The sequence below is a fragment of the Penicillium pulvis genome, assembly GCF_028828015.1.
Source record: "Penicillium pulvis strain IBT 33274 chromosome Unknown scaffold_8_segment0_segment0, whole genome shotgun sequence".
In the NCBI taxonomy this organism is placed as follows: Eukaryota; Fungi; Ascomycota; class Eurotiomycetes; order Eurotiales; family Aspergillaceae; genus Penicillium; species Penicillium pulvis.
The window spans coordinates 4,436,412-4,455,380 of record NW_026643080.1 but is presented as its reverse complement, the minus strand read 5'-3'; the positions used below and the strand labels follow the sequence as shown (position 1 = coordinate 4,455,380).

The window sequence follows — 18,969 nt, the reverse complement described above, 5'->3', positions numbered from 1 at the left end:
ATTCATTAAACGAGTGACTGTCACTAAACACCAAAGCACCAGGTCATGAGTCCACCAAGGGTATCAATAAGTCGTAATTCGTTTGCCCCGTTATCATGAGGAGCTGGAGAATGCGACAAGAAAGCAATAGATAATCATGAAACGACCGAAATCCACCATTGTTTTGAGTCATGCGAGGAGTCACAAATCACAAAGCACACCCAGCGATTATTCCGCCGAGGAAGAATGATTGGGTCGGATTAACGAGCTCGTGAGACTCCGCGGTATGAGGTTCTCTATGCCGTAGCGGCGGCATCGACTTTGCGGGAGCGACCCCAGCGACGGCGAGTACTATGGATAATTAGCACGGGATCATAAAATTATTGTCAAAGCTTGTTAGAGTTGACGAGACGAGCGATATTGGGGAATCACATACGTGGTGGCTTCGGCAGTAGTGTCGCGCTTGCGGAAGGTGAACCAGATGCCCTGTAAAGTATGTTAGAATTACTCAGAGTAATATACTTGAATTTTTCACATACCACGAGAGCAGAGACGAGCCAAAGAATTGCAGAGAGGAAGCTAAAAGCTTCCGCAGCCTTCCAACGAGCGCAAACAGAATCACCGCGGAATTCCCATGACCAGATGCTGCCACAGGGCAGGTGGTGGATGGCGTCGACCAAAATACCGAAAGCGGCAAACCAGGCGAAGGAAATCAGGACATCAACTATGCAGGCAGTTAGTAAATGTGTGTATTCAGGTGATGTCCACAGTCCCAAAGAACATACGAGGCCAAGAGAAGAATCCAGAAGAGAATGGGATCAGCCAAATCAATCCTAGTAGTATAGACAGCCCACCGATGACTTCAGTATAGATCCATCGCGCCTGAGGCCAAGGATCAATTGAGTCAAAGGAGGCAAGATAATGTCCAATGATACCCACAACAACCGCAGCAAAGGCGATCTCTGCAATGCGGAGTGGAATAGACAACAGGCGCGAGATGACAGGCATGGTGGGCTGTGATCTATGTGATGTGTATCTTCAAGGGAAAATGCTGATGAAAATGATCAAGGCTCAGAAGGCTTGGATGATTCGAGGCTGGTTGGAAATTCACGATGCTGGGGATCGACGAGGTATATAAAAGGTATCGGGAGGCAGAGTCGCACAAAGGCTAATTCCGAGTAACAACATCACCAAGCAAGGGTCCATGAACCAGGAAAAACATTATCGAAAATAAAATTAGAAAGCAACAATTCGCTCAAATCATAGCTTCAACTGTATAGACTAGCTGAGACCCACAGACCATGCCAGAGTCAAAATACCTGATAAAATCAGATCATTTCCAAAGTTGGCTGTAGACTCGTTATTTTGTCTTTATTGGACTGACTTTTGTCAGTACTTCGTGGCCCAACTTATGACCAATGGATCACCCCTTGGGTTCGCACTCCGACCGCTGATGCAGTTTGTGGCTTTTTTTTTTTTTGTTCCCCGATCGGAGTAAGGAGCTGCCTAGTGGTGCGCCGCCCTGTCAGGATCCCTGGAGCTAGGACGACCCCAGTCACACGTAATTGGGGCGCAGCTCAGTTTCTGGAGAAAAAAAAGAAATGAAATGAAAAGATAAACTACGTAGTGAATTGTTGTCAGGTTCATGGAAAGTTAGGTCCATCCCTGTTTTGAGTTGATTTGTTTGGTGTTGCTGTTCTGATCTCGCGTTGATGTGTTGGTTTTCCGTGTCATTCGTTGTAGAGCGCCGTCCCCTTCCTGAGTAAATTCCTCACAAGGTACTGACATCTCACTTCGTATTCCACCACTGACTTCCACAACGCCCTTCACTTAGCTCGCAGCACAAGTAACAGTTAGCACGATGGTCCTCGTATGGCTTAAACACGGGAGATGCATTTCTCGTGTCATTGTCCCGTGGTCGAGAGCGTCGATCATTTTGACTATTTGCCAATAGTAGCGGGGGTTGATTATCGTCATTTTGGGTTGTGTGGTTCCACACTGGCGATCATTGTCCGTGCTTGGGCCTGCAGAATTGAATCCTATCGCGGTGGCCGATCCGTGCTCGTGGGGTGATGCCTAGGTACCCTCCATTCCGTGTTGGTTCACTACAACTATGAGTGTGGATACGGCATTTTGTATCAATATGGTTGAAAAGACATGCCAAGTCGTCGTATGTTCCCGAGTGTCAGGTCGTACAGCCCTTGCCTTGACCTGAGCAACATTCCTGGTGCTAGTCGCTCTCAGCCCTATGACGTGGGGGATGATGTACCCTTCTTGCATGGTCATACATGGCCAGGTGACAACTCTGCACATAACCAGAACAGATGGCGAGTAAAGTTCCGAATGGATCTTTGCCAAATACCCAACTCTGACACATGCAGCTCCTCCAACTGCAAGTGCAGCCCCGATCGGCGCAACAGATGTGATCCATAGATAGAACTGAGATCACATGCACCTGGGCCAGGCGGTCCCCAGTTACAAAAAAGAGAATGAAAAATCGTTGTACCTAAGCGTTTTCCAATTAAGAATGAAATCCTTGGTAATTATGTCCTTGGGGTTCCAAGGTAGGATTAATGATATACAAAGAAGAGGCACCGCACAGCACCAGGGATATCCGACGCTCCAAACAACATAAAGCAACAAGACAATAAAGAAGCAATGTTACATCATCCGCGCAGTCGCCTTAGACATTCTTCTGATCATTTTTCAGGTACCACGCCATGACATCCTGAAACACCCCCTTGGCACCCTTTTCGACCACGTCCCCATGGCACGGAATCAGACGGTCAAAGTTCCATCGGTCAATCCGGCGCATGGACTCTGCGAACGAAGTCCTGTCCTTAGCCAGTATATACCAAGCGAAGCGTCGGTGTCCCGTCGAGGGTGCGTGTAGACTCAATGCGGGAAGAACCAACCGCGTCAAGAAGTTGGCGGTGGCACCCTCCTTGGTCTTCGAGTACTGCTCGGTGGCGGGCAAGTTGAAAATGAGATCACCCTCAATGAGCGTACGTGAGGGCTTGTGGAGAAGAACAACCTCGCGCGAGCTATGCCCCTGCACGTACTCAACGTCAAACTCCGCGTCAAACTCCTCCGAAATTGACTTTGGCGCTCCGTCCTTGTACACATGCTCGAAATGCGTATCTTTAAACTCGGGGCTCTTCTGTCGCTTCTCCCACAGACCATGCGGCGCAAGGATGTGGGCATCCGGGAAGGCGTCCTTCCATGCTGTGAGGTGCAAGTGGTGTTCAAGATCAGGCGCGATGATGTACTTGACGTTGCCGCCCTGCGTCTGAACTGTCTCACGGACTTCGGGTGTGAGGCTGATGGGGGAGAAGATGGCGAGAGAGCCAGTTGCGAGCTTGACTGAACGCAAGGAGAGTTAGCTTTGGCTTTCACGACCCACTCGAGATCTCCAAGGCTTGCGCCCTGCTTTGTTCTGCAAGGGTGGGAGAAGACGAGACTCACCTAAAGTTCCTCGACCTCCGAAACGCACAATTCCAAACCGCGCGAACGGCAGACTGAAAGTGGTGATTTCTGGCGTCACTGCGCGGATGACCATCGACGACGATGGGTCGGTCGGAAAGAGCTGCGGCATTTTGGATGTATTACGCTTAGTCACACAGGTTTGCGAATTCCTATATCTGGAGCTGCTCCTGGCGTTGAATGTCTCAGCTGCTGACAGTCCGTTCAAACAATGCAGCAATCTCGTGGGGGATGGAGAGAGGTGGGAAGTCAAACGACGGATAATCTTGGAAGGAGAGAAAGTTGCAAGCATTTAAGTAGGTATGACTGGGGTAACGCTATTCCTGGCAAGAGCGCGATCGAGGAAAGACGAGCTTATGACGTGCCTAGACCGAGGTGGGCCGTCGGATCATTGGAAATCACTTGCTTACCTAGCTCTCCCGGCCCAGACCCCACAATCCACCGTATGATCTATAAGCTGGTCTTTTATCCCCGACCAGATTTACGCATAATTCGCATAACCTATCCCGTTGGAAACACAAGAGGCAACGAGGCAAATTGAGCTTATTCGCAAAATAAAGACCAAATTCAAAGAATCAACAACTAGCTCAGGGTATCATATTTGAACAAAAGCAGAAAGCATGGTCACACCAAATCTTCATTAGCGGCCACCGTACCAGGTTGTCGCAGCCTGATCCGCAGTCTCATTGCGGTGCGGAATGATCGATTCTGTAATGCTAAATGCATCGATCAACTGCTCCCATGTGTCGAAATCCAGGCTAAAAATGGCCTGACGCTTCTGTATGCCCCGAGAGTGGGCTTCGCTTGGTTGATACGGGTCGGCAGTATCTGTTCAATGGTCAGTCATCTCACGTGAAACAGACAAGGACAAGATTACTTACGGAGAGTCGGAAGGCCACGGCTATCTGTGCCAACGCCGACACTGCCGTCTCGGACAAGGAAGCTGACATAGAAAAAATTCTCGACGCTTTGGCCAAATGAATGCGGGTTGATACAGAAGCGGAAAAGGGGAACACCACCATCGTCCGCAACATCATGTTCAGCCATCATCCTCTGCTTCGTCTCTTCCTTCGGCTCATCATCCAGATCACTGAGCTTTAGGTCCACGGCCTCTTGGCCCTCCATCTGGACTTTGCCTAGTAACGTATTGATATTTTGGCAAATGGTTGTCAGGTTTGCGTTCTCTTGTCCACTAAGATCATCTTGCACCAATTCATTGGGTTTAGTGAGCTGTGTGGGATCGAACCGCTCGGTCTGAGTGCGCTGCGTCAGCTGGCGCGTCCGCTTTTGTACGGAGAGTGGTCCCAGCAGCCACCCTGACACAGTGGGCCGCATATTGTATGGAAGACAGGCAGTTCGACCTAGCCAATCCCAGTTCATCGCGTCACCCTCATCCGCCTCGTCGCTATCGTCCGGATCTCTTTGGGTGGCAGCATGGCGGGCACGTCGACGTGGTCCGGCATTAGGCGTGAGAGTCGAGAGTTCAGGTCCCCGTCGCATGTAGGAGATACATTTAGAGACAAACTCATCGACATCAATACTGGCAGTGCTGTCCCCGAGTGCGAGTTGAGCAGTCTTTTTATGGGAGAGATCGGCTACATTGACGAGCAGGCGCGAGTCGAGGGTGGCGTCTGAAGTTTGCTTTACACTGCCAAACAGTTCGTTGTTTTTCTCGAGAGTTCTTATGATTCCATCATTGCCTGATCTCATGTACTCGGCCCCCGAAGCTGTATGTAGACGCTTTGTTAGAAACTAGCCTCATCTCCCATGAACCAACTGGAGAGTTTTCCTACCGTGGACATCGCTTTGCAAATCTCTTACCCCCTTTCGGTAATTTCTTCGCTCCTCAGGGTCCTGATCAGGATCATAGTATTGCTTGCTATCATTGCGCCGTGAAGAGGCCATTTGCGACTGAGTATTGAAGGTGCGATCGGTTAAACGGCGACGTTTGGATGCGCTGGCGGATGACATCTGGGTTCTTTTATTCGATTTTTGTGGATTCTCTTTGTCTGAGGAAGATGTAGGTGATGGATGGCTGGGGCTGTGGGCTGTTGGTTCCTCCAGCTGAGAGTGCGAAACATGGGCCATGATTCGAAAGGATTCTTTGGGATATGCGCGCGCAAACAAAGGGCCCTCAATGGTCAAAGGACAAACGAATGGGTGGGGCAAAAAACGGGAACTCCCTATCCTTTGTGGGAGGAGCGCTATGATGGAAGCGATTTGTAAATAAATCAAGTTGCAAAAGCAACACACCGTTAATTGATGTAAAGTTGATGCATCGATTTTCCCATTTCCGAGCGCGCGTCGCGTGCCACACGTGACCGCGTTGGTGGGGACTATGTACTCCGTATGCTGTAGAGTCTGTGATGTTTTGGTGAATAGTTAACTACAAATTGAGACATGTGAGCCTGACCGGACGATAAATTGTACTTCCTCTGGTTCTAAACTCTTCGCCCCGCCTTAATATCATTTGGTACTTTCCTCTCGAAAGATACATGCGAAAATATTGTGTTGCCCATATGTAAGGCCAATTTGGCGTAGTAATGTGGGGCATTCTCAAAAAGTGAGAATTGCAATTCCTTCAACTATCATCCCGACGGCCAATCTAATGTTCTTTTGCAAGTATGGCCGAGTGGTCTAAGGCGCCTGATTTAAGACTCTTTCACGAGAGTAAAATCCCAGGTCTCGAGAGAGGCGTGAGTTCGAACCTCACTGCTTGCAATTCATTTTTTGCAATTTCTTTTTCCATCCTGACGTAAAAATGTCCTAAGTTCCTGTTATACCCTACAATCAGAACATCTTGCCAATTATTGCCAATACCTCCAACTTAAGACTGTGATGCATACCACAACGGATGCCAAACAATCCCACGAAACGGCACCTCCTGTGGAGCTTCTCCCACGTGACGATAAGCATTGCTGAGTCAGTCCCCGCAACAGCTTCATTGCGTCCACTCCCAGCTGTGTTGCCTTATAGAATGCCCCACGAAGATGGAGGCATTCACCTTTGCGCTGTCCACCCAGGTGGATCTGCCAATATGCATCAAAGTGTATGGCTCCAGTCCAAGCAGCATAAAAGACCATATCTCAGCTGACAATCCACAGCGGCTCACTAGAGGGCAAACAGAAGCAGATCCCGTTCTCCCGTCTGCTCCAGAACCCCGAGTTGCGATATCTAGGCTCCGCCCAGAATCCTTGTTCTGATCTTTTTGTTACCGCGCAATTATGGTCGGACTCTAAACCACTCGGTGTACCTCTCCAGACCTCATACAAGGCCTTCAAGACCACTCGTTCATGGAACGAATGGCTACAGATGCCCATGTCCATCAAGGATGCTCCGCTGAACTCTCAACTGGCTATTACGGTCTGGGATCTGTCCCCGCTGGCGGGTGATGGGCCTCAAGGCCACGACATTCCCTTTGGTGGGACAACGATCTCATTATTTGATCATGAGGGCAAGCTGAAGATGGGAAGGCAGAAGTGCAAGGTCTATCGTCACAAAGCTGCGGATGGCTTCTCATCAACAACCACCCCATCTGCTCCTCCTCCCAAGCGGCGCAAACCCAACGCTCGTGGCGTCCTAGCTCCATCCTCAGAAGAAGCAGAGCTGGAGCGGATCGAGGTCCTGATCAAGAAGCATGAAATGGGCGAAATCACTCGGATCGACTGGATGGATCAGATGGTATTCCGTCAGCTTGAGAAGCTCAAGCTTCAGGCAGAGGATGCTGCACGTAAAAGGGCCATCCATCTCAAGAATATGAAACCGAAGAGTAAAGATGCTGAAGATGATAGCTCAGATGAGGAAGACTTGGATGATGAAAACTTCGTTCTTTATGTGGATTTCCCCCGTTTTGATCATACGATTGTCTGGGCCGATCATCAATACCCTTCTACCCCGATATCTTCCTACCCTCAGACTGTGCCTTCTATCCCGAACTCCACCCTGAAGCCCGTCCCAGAAGTTCGATTCGGCCCTGGCATTGAGGGCGGAGATGGTGCGGGAGTAGTCAGAATCTATGACCCGGAAGTTGGACAGACCGGAAACCCGTGTGAAGATAAGCACCGGCGCTTGATCCGTAGCCATCGGACTGGTTTTATGGATCGGGAGCTGAAGCCCAACCCAAAGAACCGGGACGAGCTGAACGTTATTCTTTCATACGAACCGACACAGGACCTAACTGCCGAGGAGAAAGATCTTGTGTGGAAATTCAGGTACTATTTAACACGAGAGAAGATAGCGTTGACCAAATTTGTGAAATCAGTCAACTGGCGTGATGACGGCGAGGCTCGACAAGCTGTGGAGATTCTTCCCAAGTGGACTGAGATCGATGTTGATGATGCTTTGGAGCTTCTGGGCCCTACCTTCGACAACCCGGCGGTGCGTTCTTATGCCGTTGCAAGGTTACGCAAGGCGGATGATGAGGAGCTTCTTCTTTATCTTTTACAATTGGTGCAAGCCTTGAAATACGAGGAACACTCCGACAATGACGTTGATGATGTTGCCCATGATTCTTCACTTGCCAACTTCCTGATCACACGTGCTGCCAACAACTTCAAGCTGGGCAACTACTTGCATTGGTACTTGATGGTTGAGTGTGATGATGCAGGCCCGGGCACACTTTCTACACAACGTCGCCTTTTCGCGCGAGTTGAATACTACTTCATGAGCGAGCTCGAGAAGGTTAATGCAGAGCACCGGAAAACTCTCCTTCGACAAGGCGAACTCGTTGCTGTGCTCTCGAAAATTTCCAAAGACATTCGCTTTTCTCGAGAAACCCGGCCTGCAAAAATCGAAAAGTTGAAAAAGCTGCTTCGAGATCCTAAGAACGACATTATCAATATCGATCCTCCATTGCCACTCCCACTAGACCCAGACGTTTCTGTGGTAGGCTGTTATCCTGATGAATCTAATGTCTTCAAATCGACATTGTCTCCCCTGCATATCACATTCAAGACCGCCGATGGTCGCCGGTATCCTCTCCTGTTCAAAGTGGGTGACGATCTTCGCCAAGACCAACTGGTCATTCAAATTATTATTTTGATGGATCGACTCCTCCAAAAGGAAAACCTGGACCTGAAGCTCACACCTTACCGAATCCTCGCCACGAGCTCCACAGCGGGTGCCGTTCAGTTTATTCCATCCACTTCCCTCTCTGCCGCCTCGGCCAAGTACAAGTCCATTCTCGCCTACTTGAAGGAACATAACCCTGATGATAACGAGCCTCTTGGCGTTCGAAAGGAGACCATGGACACATATATCAAGTCCTGTGCGGGTTACTGTGTGATCACTTATCTTCTTGGTGTGGGTGACCGGCACTTGGAGAACTTACTCCTAGCCCCAGACGGTCACTTCTTCCACGCTGACTTTGGTTTCATTCTCGGTCGTGACCCTAAGCCTTTTGCTCCTATGATGAAACTCTGTAAAGAAATGGTAGAGGGCATGGGCGGTACAACCTCACCGCATTATCTGCAATTCAAGCAGTATTGTTTCACTGCGTACACCACATTGCGAAAATCAGCCAATCTCATCCTTAATCTGTTTAGTCTGATGGTCGATGCCAATATCCCAGATATTCGCGTGGAACCTGATAAGGCTGTCTTCAAGGTGAAAGAGCGCTTCCACTTGGAAATGTCTGAAGAGGAGGCTATTCGTCACTTCGAGCAATTGATTGGGGACAGTGTGAACGCTATATTTGGCGTGGTGATTGATCGTTTGCATGAATTTGTGCAAGGCTGGAGGGCATAATCCTTTCCAAGGACACCGGTTTTTTTTAAAACTTTTAGAGCATTGGGACTTGCTGGAGTTGAGGCTATGCATATACAGAATAGGATACCCAGCTGAAATTTCATAAAACTTATTATTCTTTCTTTCGGCCTCCGCAATTGTCTATTGATTTTCAACTTCTTATCAGGGAAACCTTGCTATTTTAGCATAATCAAGCTCGTTTTATAGTTCATGCTTACCGCCCGGCACACCCACCGCCTTCCAGTCCGCCCTTATACAACGGCAATTTTCTGTTCCTATTCCGATAATTAAGTTGATTGTGATCCTGGAACTTGATTTTGCAAGTCGAAATGACAGCCCTTCCTACACTTTGATTATTTGTTTGTATATGAATCGATGGCGCAATTTATACCACGCCAGGCTTTTCCTCATTATGGGGCTATCCCAAGGTCTTACTTCCTGGGACATCACCGGGCTGGATTGACCAAAATGAAGAGCATGCTCTCATTGATTGACTATGTCGTTGAGTGTCGTGACTACCGGGCACCTGTTACTTCCATTAACCCCATGTTTGAAGAAGCTTTGGGCAAGATTCGGCGACTGATTGTCTACACAAAGAGAGATCTTGGAGGCGTTCTACACTCAGCAGAGCAGCAGTCGGTGAGTCGCATACCAGGATACCGGAGGCGCAAGAGTCGCGAGCTAATTGACTCCAATTCAGTTAGAAAGAAAAGTCCGAAGCTTCGACCCGACTAGCACTGTCTTCTTCACCGACTCATCCTCCCGTGCAGATCTCAACCGGATTATCCGACATCTTCGTGAAGATGCTTTCGCACCTGATAAACTGACTGGATGCCGTATAATGGTTGTTGGAATGCCCAATGTGGGTAAATCGACATTGATCAACCATTTGCGAAATCACGGCGTGGGGAAAGCAAAGGCCCTGAAAACCGGTGGCCAGCCTGGAATTACACGCAAGATCGCAAGTCCTGTCAAGATCATTGAGAGGGAGAGTGGATCGCATACCTATGTTCTTGATACACCCGGTGTCTTTATGCCTTATGTGCCTGATGCGGAGAATATGCTTAAGTTGGCTCTTGTCGGGTGTGTCAAGGATACTGTCATATCACCCGTGACTCTCGTGGACTACCTGTTGTATAAGATCAATTTGCATGATCCGCAGGCATATCGGCGTTGGTCTGAACCTACAAATGAGGTTACTCCTCTACTTGAGGGATTCGCGCGCCAGACTGGGTTGCTCATGAAAGGTGGGATACCCAATGTGGATGCTGCTGCTCTCCATTTTATATCGAAATGGCGATCGGGCGATGTTGGGAAGTTTATTCTTGACGATCTAGACGCCGAAAAGTTGCGAATGGAAAATCCCGTGGAGACCCAGCACATGAGCATGTCCCAGGCGTTGAAATTTGAAAGGGTAAATCGAAAAAATAAGTCGAATGCTGATATCCCATCCGAATAATTTATTGTACATATATAATGAAAGAATATTTTGAATTGAATTTGAATACGATGTGTATCTTTTGAGGACCGAATCGATATGGAAAAAGCAAAACTAGACAATGCTTGAGATGTGAATATTTCGTAAAAGCATCCGTAACGCCGACATGAAAAGGAAAACCACAAAACCCTTGACACACATGCAGCATGATTTATCAGGAAATCTTGTCCAAGAGCCGTCTCCGCCGACGATCAACCAGCTCCTCTTGCACTTCGTCTAGTGTCGGTAGTCGCCACTCAACCCCATCGCCAGCATCGCCAGGTAACGGCTCCCAACCATCTTCAGCGTCATCCTCGCCTTGACCACGCAGATGCTCGATAGACTCCTTCTCCTTCTGTTTCTCATAAGCAAGCAATGTGCCATCCTCCTCATCAAGTCCATAACCAAAGTAATTGGCATCAACCTTGCGGGTAGCAATATCTCCACCGCGACCTGCACCCGCACCCTCTTCCTCAGCAGGTCCCTTCGACCGGCGTGCAGCATTCTCAAACATCTCTTTGACACCAGGCAGCTCCCTAGCTCGACCAAAATATCGATATCCCTTCCCACCACCAGGAATCTCTCTTCCTTCATCGTCATACACGCGACCCGATCCACGCATGTAGTTCGGTCCACCCAAGTTCCGAATCTGCATCTCCCAAGCCCACTTTTCCCGCATAAGCTTATTGATCTCATCGTTCAGATCGCGGATCTGGAAATCGCTCAAACTTTGTTCTTGAATGCGCGATACTTTGCGGGAAACTTCTTTCAGAACCTGGCCGCGCCAGCGCTCGCAGGTTGGGACGGAGTCGATGCTTGTAATGGCTTTGGGGCGACGGGTACGGCCGAGATCAATGATTCCCATGTCCGCTGCTTGTTGCGCCCGGAAGCGGAACAGCATGGACTGCGCTTTTTCGCTGTTGCGAGCCTATTTTCATGGTGAGGGGTGACCGTTAGCAAAAAATCCCATGATAGGTGGATTTGGTTTTGTATGGCTTGGCATTGGGGGCGAGGGGTGACTTTATTACCATTTTGAAGGGTAGGCCTGGTCAGGGACCGAGGTTGTAGTGAACTGAGGCCGTGGGAGGAATCCGGAGTTGGAAAGTGAAGCTTGACAGCTGCGGATGAGGTTCAGCGCTAATGTCAATTGCCGCGCCTGCCGCGCGGGTATCACGTGGTCTCTTGGCACCGCGTGTTGGACATATCTGAAGCGTACCAGAGAAGCTGGGTTTTTATGTTTTTGTATACCTACTTGTAGACCAGTATCTAGGTATGGTTATTTCCGTAGAGTTGGAAGAATTTCAAAAACAGACGTTGATACCAAAAAAATGAATGTTTCCTGTGATGTATGGATAGAATCACCGAAGTTACAAAAATATATAATTGTGGCTATATAAGAGCACCATTGAAACCTGACACTATCATGTACTCTTTTCATATGTCCACATGATTGATTGTGAAAAAGTAGTTGTTTCATCTGATAGATACCTACGTTTGAGATTCCATAAATACCGTAGTTGAAATACCCCCACTTGGAGCCTATTTTCTTGTTAAAAGACCCTGGGACACCCGACATACACCTGTGGACTTGCATTCGTCTCACGGATGCCAGGTGAGAGGACAGATGGAACAAACGCTGGCATATGAACCTTCTCAATGAGGAAGCCGAATATCAACATTCTGTTGAAAGATAGTACTACAGTAGGTAGGTTGACTTGATCGATCTGGCAAAACAACCCCGCGAAAACATACACTTCCTATCAAGGAAAGCCACACCATCCAGCCCAAGTTCACCCAAGGCAAGGACCTAAGAAGTAATTTCTCCGAGATACCACTCCTATCTTTCTAGTTGCACCTCTATGGGCGAATGTGCTGGTGCCTACACCTCATTGCAAGCCGCTACCGGAAATAATGTTTTCTAAGCTTATCCACACACCCCGCGCACCTTCTGTGTATCTCATGAAATCCACGTCATTGAGTTGAAGTTGCTGCCTGAGCTGCATCATCCTTTCCCAGGTTCGTGCCTGTATACGCCTCTGTTCGCCAATGAATTCCGTTAGGGGTTCCGCCTCAAGGCTGTGACCCACCGGACAGGCCGCCTGCGCCTTAAGGGTGGTCATGACGCAGCCGTTGAAAGGAGTCATGAAGGCGATAGTCGTGCCCCAACCATCGAAGTTACGCTCGCAGGCAACACGCAGGCCGGCTTCAAACGTCCACTTGTCGAACTCTGTGAAAGGAGCCGTGTCCACTCTGCGCAGTGCAATCTCCGCGTCGGCGGAGGCTGGCTTCGCGGGCTGGGGCGGGAACAACAGATTATCTGGAGGAGGCGCCATCCAGTACGGCGAGTGTATGTAGTCGGGTTCAAAGGTGACGGGATCGGTACTAAACTTGCGCTTGATCGGGCGGCCTTGTATCCAGGCCGTGAGCTGATGTCGCGGCATGTCGTACTGCACATTGAGACGTCTGAATAGCTGCGTCGCCAGCAGCTCGTGTCGATCTTCGCCAACTAGGAAGCGGATCCCAATCGATATCGTTGGAATCCCCATGAGCGTGAAGAGGTCCAGGCCGCCGCTGCGGAACCCCACAACCATGTGGTACCACCCTTGCTCGTACGCCCATTTCAGGAAGTAAGCCTCGATATCTCTCTTGGTGACGCCATGAACGGTCCCGAGACGTGTCCAGTACTGTCCGATATTCGGCGTGGAGACGACTTGGCCCGAAGTAACGGGGAATATATGCGAGAGAAAGTGGAAGCAGTACAATATGGTACGAAGTGTAATATTGGGTAGCGACGAGGAGAAGAAGAAGATCTACAAGAGGTGAAGCCTAAGTGGTGGGATGGAAGGCACTAGTCCCAAAGGGGACATTAACAGAATAGCGTCATTGTCCCCTTCGAGCTTTTTTGGGCTGCAATTATACTAACAATTTGCGCTAGCGCTTCACCTGTGTCGTACTCAGGGTACGGGCCGTCCTTTCCCTTACCCGAGTCGCGATGCAGCACTAGGATGGTCCTCTGGTCCGAGTTGGGCTTCGGCCATTGTCCAAAGAGGTGCGTGTTGGAATTTTCGAACATCTGATGCAGCACGTCCTCACTGCCCTGGACAATGGTCATATTCGCCTTGACTGCATTCCATATCGCTCTAGACTCGTCCGTGCTCACAATATCGGCCATCCGCAATGTGGCATATCCCTCAGTGATGAAGGAGATATTTTGGAAGGTGAGTGATCCGTCGTTGTTCAAGTCCAGTATCGTCTCCTTAAATCCGGCTTTTTCTTGTGGGACTCCAAGAATACACCTGCCATCCCTCGGTGGGCGAGCCGAGGCTTGAAGAGTCTCACGGCCATATGAGACGAGGAAATAAGGCATTCTCAGTTTCTGGGCAATGGCCTTGAGATATTCTATCAAGTCGTTCGGTACGTATGGGCAGTCGTGAAGATATAAGTAGCGGGCTACCTTCTTGTCAACCCTGACCTGTGCAATCATGGCCGCCCGAACTTGATACATGTCGCCGCGGTGAGTTGCCGACAGCATGAAAATTGAGTTCTTGGTGGCAGGCAGTGCTGCCGCAGTCCACATCCTGGTGGACGTCTTCAGAAATAAGTCCTGGAAAGTGCTAAGAGCATGCTTTGCTACCAGCGGTTCGAGAGTGGGTGGAGGTCTCCGAGCAAGAACGGCTACTGGTGATCCGGCCTTGATATATTCTGGCAGATGAGGGAGGGAGAGAAAGTTTACTCTACGAAGAGCACCAGATGTGCTTGGAATTTGCATAAAGTATCTGGGTGGTGTTCCGAGACAAGTACACAATGACGGCTGAGTGATGCGTTTCTGAGCCAAGCCCCTCCGCATGTGTCCCTGCCTCTAGAGGTGGTAAGGCGAAAGCAGAAGTGACTGGCTGTTGTTTACATATTTGCTAGGTCAGGGTGCAGAGACGAGACACCCCGTACTGCCCCCAGTTAGGTGCATAGCAGTCTTAAACGAGGGCAAATACCACCAGGACTGCACTTCAGTGGTCTCTTTTCACGATATGGCTCAAGAAGTCGGGTGCAACGACAACGATGATACTCAATGCCTACATCAAGCCGTGTCGAGGCACAGAGGTAAAGCATCTGCTGACATAGATGATACCCTACGTTGCGAAGGGGACAAAGGAGTGGTTCTCTGTTTCTCCACGCTGGCCCGCGACCATGAGAAAAAGAAACCTGGCGACCTGAAAAGAATCACCAAGCCCTCTTTTGGGAATACGTTACTTAAAAAGCCTAGAGTATTGTTACGACTAACCATTCTCCTGCAAGTGAAGTTGGGGCGACCCCAGAGCCTGGTGATACATATTCCTTCATTTAGAACAATGGATCGATGAAGTTGACAATCAATTATTTACTGTGCCATTATTAGGAATACCCATCCACACCAAAACTTTGTCATGCTTATTGCTTGTTCGTTCGATGTATGTCGACTACAATAAATAGGTAGCCCAAGGTGATAATATTCGGCAGTGGGAAGATGATCAGGCATAGAGATATCCACAGATACATGCATCAATAATCAGATCTTATGCGCTGTACTTCTTCACAAACTCAATCAACGCCTGGTCCACTTCTTTGGGGTGAGAAGCACTCAAGAAATGAGCACCACCTGGAACAGTCTTAAGGCGTGCGTCAGGAGAGTTCACGAATAGCTTAATTTCGCGCTCGGCGTTGGCGACAGAGTAGACAACATCATTAGTTCCCTGCAGGAATGGTAAGTTAGTGTTTCTACTCGGATACAAAGCGAAATATTGGAAAGGATAGGTGCAAAAACTTACATGCAACCACATCACGGGGCATCGCACATCAAACAGCCTCGGGTGCAGGCCATCCCGATCCCTCAAGTTGATAGATGCCATGCGAATGCGACGCCGGCCATCGTCGCCTTGGTAATTTTGGCGGATGGTCTTACGCCAGTAATCGCGGACATCAGCTGGACATTCATCTTTACCGAAGCCGATATCGATTAGGAAATCGCAAAACTTCAGGTCGGGCTCAAACTGAGGTGTGGGCTCCTGAGAAGTCCACTTCTCAATATCGGCGGTCAACAGTTTAGGCGCGTCCCAGCAGTTAAGGTCGCGGGTTGTGGCGGTCTCAGCATCCAATGATGTGCCCAAGGGGATGATGCCAGCGATCTGAATACCCATGTGTCAGCATAGTGGTGTCTTATAATTCAAGATTGAAAAGGGTTTATTCACCTTCTCCGGCCGCATCAGCGCCATGCGCACTGTGATCCAGCCACCTTGACTTGTGCCGAGTACAAAAGCCTTGTCGATGTTCAAAGCGTCAAGGACTTGCAGATTCATCTCAGCAGTATCCCAATACGTCCAGTTTTCACGCTTAGTGCGTGTTTGGCCGTGACCAAGAAGCTCGATGGCGAGCAGATTCATTGTGTCAGTCAGCTCCTTGTTGGCGTACTGCTCACGGTACAACTCTGCCGAAGTGGTAAATGAATTGACCAGAACCAAGGTTGGCTTTTTCGAATCGTAAGGGTGAGGCATCTGGTAAGATGCCTCTATACCACCGAGGTGGGGGACATGCACGGTTTTGGTGTTAGACATGACGGAGGGAAGTGCACAGAGCAGATTTTATGACGAATGGCAGATTGAGTCGGTAGACAGGAAATACTTGTTCTCGAATTTGCGCCAAATGAGGCTATAATTTGAAATGCTATCGGGGTCAACTAGGAGGCTATATAAGCTACCGTCCATGATTGATGAGCTCATGCTTAGGCCGACCAATCCGCAGCCCCGCATAAACAACCGTGGTTCACAGTAGATCATCGGCTTCTGTTCTCCAAATCCCGAAGAATCCGAAATTTCCGAGTCACCCACGGCTAACAATTATGACGTGTGGTCTGTTTCAATCCCATTTATGTACTTCTTTATAAGTCTCACGGTCTCCCGCGATAGACCAAGAGTTGTCATGGGTTTGTCGCGAAAGGAGCAACAGTTTAGAACAGTCGGATATCGACAAGCAGAGTGAGCAACCTACTCCGCATTGTGTTGTGTCCAAAACTTTGTTTATCATCCACGGCGGGGTTCCTCTATAGGTAACTAGCTCGTTCTACGGGGTGAATTGGTCATCGTATCCATCCCTAATTAGTCAGTTACTATAGTTGGGTAACTTAGTTATTGAACATCCCCGCTTCAGTTGCCTATATCCCCGCCTCGGTTGCCTACGTACCGGAGTTCCTTTGACGAGTCTTGGCTTCCTTGGATTAGTGCTCACCCCCTCGCCGCTTGAACTCACCAAGCAGATCTGAGCACGGCCTCCGGCGAAAACACAGGTCGTTTCGCAGTGGTCGGATTAGTGAGTATTACTTAAGCCTTGCTCATGCTCAGTGAGCCGATCAATTTACTTAGAAAGCCGGGCCTGAGTAGACTGATCGGCTTACTGAGCGCACTCCACAGCAGGCTAATTACATGCGTGAGCTACCCCAATAGGATGAATATCACTATGCTTCCTCAAGGCCCCACTTGCTCAAAACAAGAATTTCATCATCCCACCTAAAAACGAATGGCCATTCCCACTTAATTACGTACTATCCTCATTTAATAATGAACGATGTGATCAAATAGTATAAGTAGCAAATTTGGGCCTATTACTAGACTTATTTGGATGATATTGAAAGTGTCAACTATGGCGATTCTATTTTAGATGGACGGAATCCTTCAGGGGAAGGTCCCTGGAAGATGTTCCCACAAAGAACGAGTATTGACCAGGCACGAATTCCCATTTCTAGGAGGCAGTGCTCCAGATGGTCAATTCGTCAACGCCCAAAGTAAATTCGGCCTTTGACTTGCGTTTCGAGTCGATGGCAACCTTTTGGAATCCTTCCAGAAGCCTAGGTGGTTCCTGGCGTTCTTCGGGGAACTGCACGTAAGGAACGACTGGAGTCTCTTTTCGGTTGGGAGGGACTTTTTCAGCCATGGCTGCTGCTCGGCAGTTGCCAAGCTGAGCGAAGACGAAATAGCAAGTAAACCCAGCATTCTAAATAACACCGGTAAACCAGCGTCGGCGTTCGGGATAAGCCCTTGAGCTGTTTCGATAACGCTAGTAATCAAAGCAGTGGGTCCCTGTTCGTTCCGTTTGGAATATCTTATCGTAAATTTCAGATCCATTATTCTACCCAGAGCTCTGGATACTTCTTATCTCAAATGTCAGAGGCAAACAGTACGAATATACCGCCTTGGCCATGCTGGCCAGATCAACTTCCACTCAGCACTGGGCAAATAATGCCAAGCTGTGATGCCTGTAATGATCTGGGTGGGCTTCATAGATACCATTGAAGATAACGCTGAAAGATTCCGTAGATACTATATGGTCTACGAAGTGAAGCAAAGTAAGTAGTCATCATTGTGTTCATACGATATTTGGGGAGTTTTTCAGGTGTCCACGGAATTCTTTAATTTGTTCTCACTAAGCCAAATCATATGAAGACTTTAGAATAGGTTGCTTATCTAAGGTAAAAGATGGAGGTGGAGCCTCCGAAACGGTTGGAAATGACGACTTCCAAGGTGGTTCTCTTAAGGGCCGCGGAGTGAGCTAACCTAGAGATCCTCACCTGCCGGCTTGTCTAACGGAACGACAGTAGTCTCAGAATGGTTAAAGCTTCTGATGCCGGTTCGTACAATCTTGAGCTTTGATGGACAATGAGGATCAGGGCACGCAATCAAGGCATCCGTTGTCATCCAATCGTTTTTGTCTGTCATGCGTTGTTTGGCCGCCAGTAAAGGCAAGACAGAACCTAGTTATCTGTTAAGCACCAATCCGCACGCCAGGCCAGTATGTCAATCCTTACCTAAGCTGTATATACTCATTCCTTGTCCAGGGGGCAAAAACATCATCTCTCCCTGAAGAGTAAAGAAGTCGCCTTCTTTAGCACCACACATGATTCGCTCTCCTGTTGGGCATATGACCTCCACGCGAAGGTCATACAATCGAAATTCCTCACTCATAATGAAATGGATTTGATGTTATCAGGCGCCAATGGGGATTTATTATGCTTGATGGATGTTAGTTCGTTTACACGTCGCGCTATATAATCTTCTACGCATGCGAAGTAAGCGTCGGTGTTCTATTCTCCAATCGGCCAAATCTGCCGGTGATTAACCAACGGGCGGTAGAACGCCGGTTTGCACGTCCCTTGTAGACTCTAATCTCTCCGCATTTCGGGGATTCTGATTGGACATGGGGGAGATAAGCTATCTCATGTGCTAAACCATTCGAGTCTTTATAACCGTTATTGACCTTGCTGA

The 18,969-nt window shown here is 48.8% G+C and overlaps 10 protein-coding genes across 10 annotated transcripts; 2 read left to right on the top strand and 8 right to left on the bottom strand.

Moving 5' to 3' along the window:
* Window positions 1-275: 275 nt before the first annotated feature.
* On the bottom strand, window positions 276-987 carry N7503_011086 (MARVEL domain-containing protein; the record flags this gene model as incomplete). The annotated part of the gene is made up of 4 exons (XM_057070632.1): window positions 276-330; window positions 416-465; window positions 519-703; window positions 765-987. 4 exons carry the CDS (start codon window positions 985-987, stop codon window positions 276-278), a joined length of 513 nt encoding a protein of 170 aa, XP_056917243.1.
* Window positions 988-2,662: 1,675 nt separating this feature from the next.
* On the bottom strand, window positions 2,663-3,574 carry N7503_011085 (uncharacterized protein; the record flags this gene model as incomplete). The annotated part of the gene is made up of 2 exons (XM_057070631.1): window positions 2,663-3,342; window positions 3,445-3,574. The coding sequence occupies 2 exons, from the start codon at window positions 3,572-3,574 to the stop codon at window positions 2,663-2,665; spliced, it is 810 nt and encodes a 269-aa protein (XP_056917242.1).
* Window positions 3,575-4,102: 528 nt separating this feature from the next.
* On the bottom strand, window positions 4,103-5,550 carry N7503_011084 (uncharacterized protein; the record flags this gene model as incomplete). The annotated part of the gene is made up of 3 exons (XM_057070630.1): window positions 4,103-4,290; window positions 4,344-5,189; window positions 5,256-5,550. 3 exons carry the CDS (start codon window positions 5,548-5,550, stop codon window positions 4,103-4,105), a joined length of 1,329 nt encoding a protein of 442 aa, XP_056917241.1.
* Window positions 5,551-6,310: 760 nt separating this feature from the next.
* N7503_011083 (phosphatidylinositol 3-kinase VPS34) lies at window positions 6,311-9,207 on the top strand (the record flags this gene model as incomplete). Its single annotated transcript, XM_057070629.1, has 2 exons — window positions 6,311-6,511; window positions 6,567-9,207. The coding sequence occupies exons 1-2, from the start codon at window positions 6,453-6,455 to the stop codon at window positions 9,205-9,207; spliced, it is 2,700 nt and encodes an 899-aa protein (XP_056917240.1). The 5' UTR covers window positions 6,311-6,452.
* A 375-nt stretch (window positions 9,208-9,582) lies between these two features.
* Window positions 9,583-10,666, top strand: N7503_011082 (putative GTPase MTG1; the record flags this gene model as incomplete). The annotated part of the gene is made up of 2 exons (XM_057070628.1): window positions 9,583-9,846; window positions 9,908-10,666. 2 exons carry the CDS (start codon window positions 9,583-9,585, stop codon window positions 10,664-10,666), a joined length of 1,023 nt encoding a protein of 340 aa, XP_056917239.1.
* A 193-nt stretch (window positions 10,667-10,859) lies between these two features.
* On the bottom strand, window positions 10,860-11,715 carry N7503_011081 (pre-mRNA-splicing factor ISY1; the record flags this gene model as incomplete). Its single annotated transcript, XM_057070627.1, has 2 exons — window positions 10,860-11,612; window positions 11,713-11,715. 2 exons carry the CDS (start codon window positions 11,713-11,715, stop codon window positions 10,860-10,862), a joined length of 756 nt encoding a protein of 251 aa, XP_056917238.1.
* An 855-nt stretch (window positions 11,716-12,570) lies between these two features.
* N7503_011080 (uncharacterized protein) lies at window positions 12,571-14,261 on the bottom strand (the record flags this gene model as incomplete). The annotated part of the gene is made up of 2 exons (XM_057070626.1): window positions 12,571-13,494; window positions 13,608-14,261. 2 exons carry the CDS (start codon window positions 14,259-14,261, stop codon window positions 12,571-12,573), a joined length of 1,578 nt encoding a protein of 525 aa, XP_056917237.1.
* A 973-nt stretch (window positions 14,262-15,234) lies between these two features.
* Window positions 15,235-16,269, bottom strand: N7503_011079 (alpha/beta fold hydrolase; the record flags this gene model as incomplete). Its single annotated transcript, XM_057070625.1, has 3 exons — window positions 15,235-15,411; window positions 15,487-15,843; window positions 15,907-16,269. 3 exons carry the CDS (start codon window positions 16,267-16,269, stop codon window positions 15,235-15,237), a joined length of 897 nt encoding a protein of 298 aa, XP_056917236.1.
* Window positions 16,270-17,449: 1,180 nt separating this feature from the next.
* Window positions 17,450-17,641, bottom strand: N7503_011078 (beta-glucosidase; the record flags this gene model as incomplete). The annotated part of the gene is made up of 1 exon (XM_057070624.1): window positions 17,450-17,641. One exon carries the CDS (start codon window positions 17,639-17,641, stop codon window positions 17,450-17,452), a length of 192 nt encoding a protein of 63 aa, XP_056917235.1.
* Window positions 17,642-18,261: 620 nt separating this feature from the next.
* Window positions 18,262-18,669, bottom strand: N7503_011077 (TIGR04076 family protein; the record flags this gene model as incomplete). The annotated part of the gene is made up of 2 exons (XM_057070623.1): window positions 18,262-18,458; window positions 18,513-18,669. 2 exons carry the CDS (start codon window positions 18,667-18,669, stop codon window positions 18,262-18,264), a joined length of 354 nt encoding a protein of 117 aa, XP_056917234.1.
* Between the last annotated feature and the right edge of the window lie 300 nt (window positions 18,670-18,969).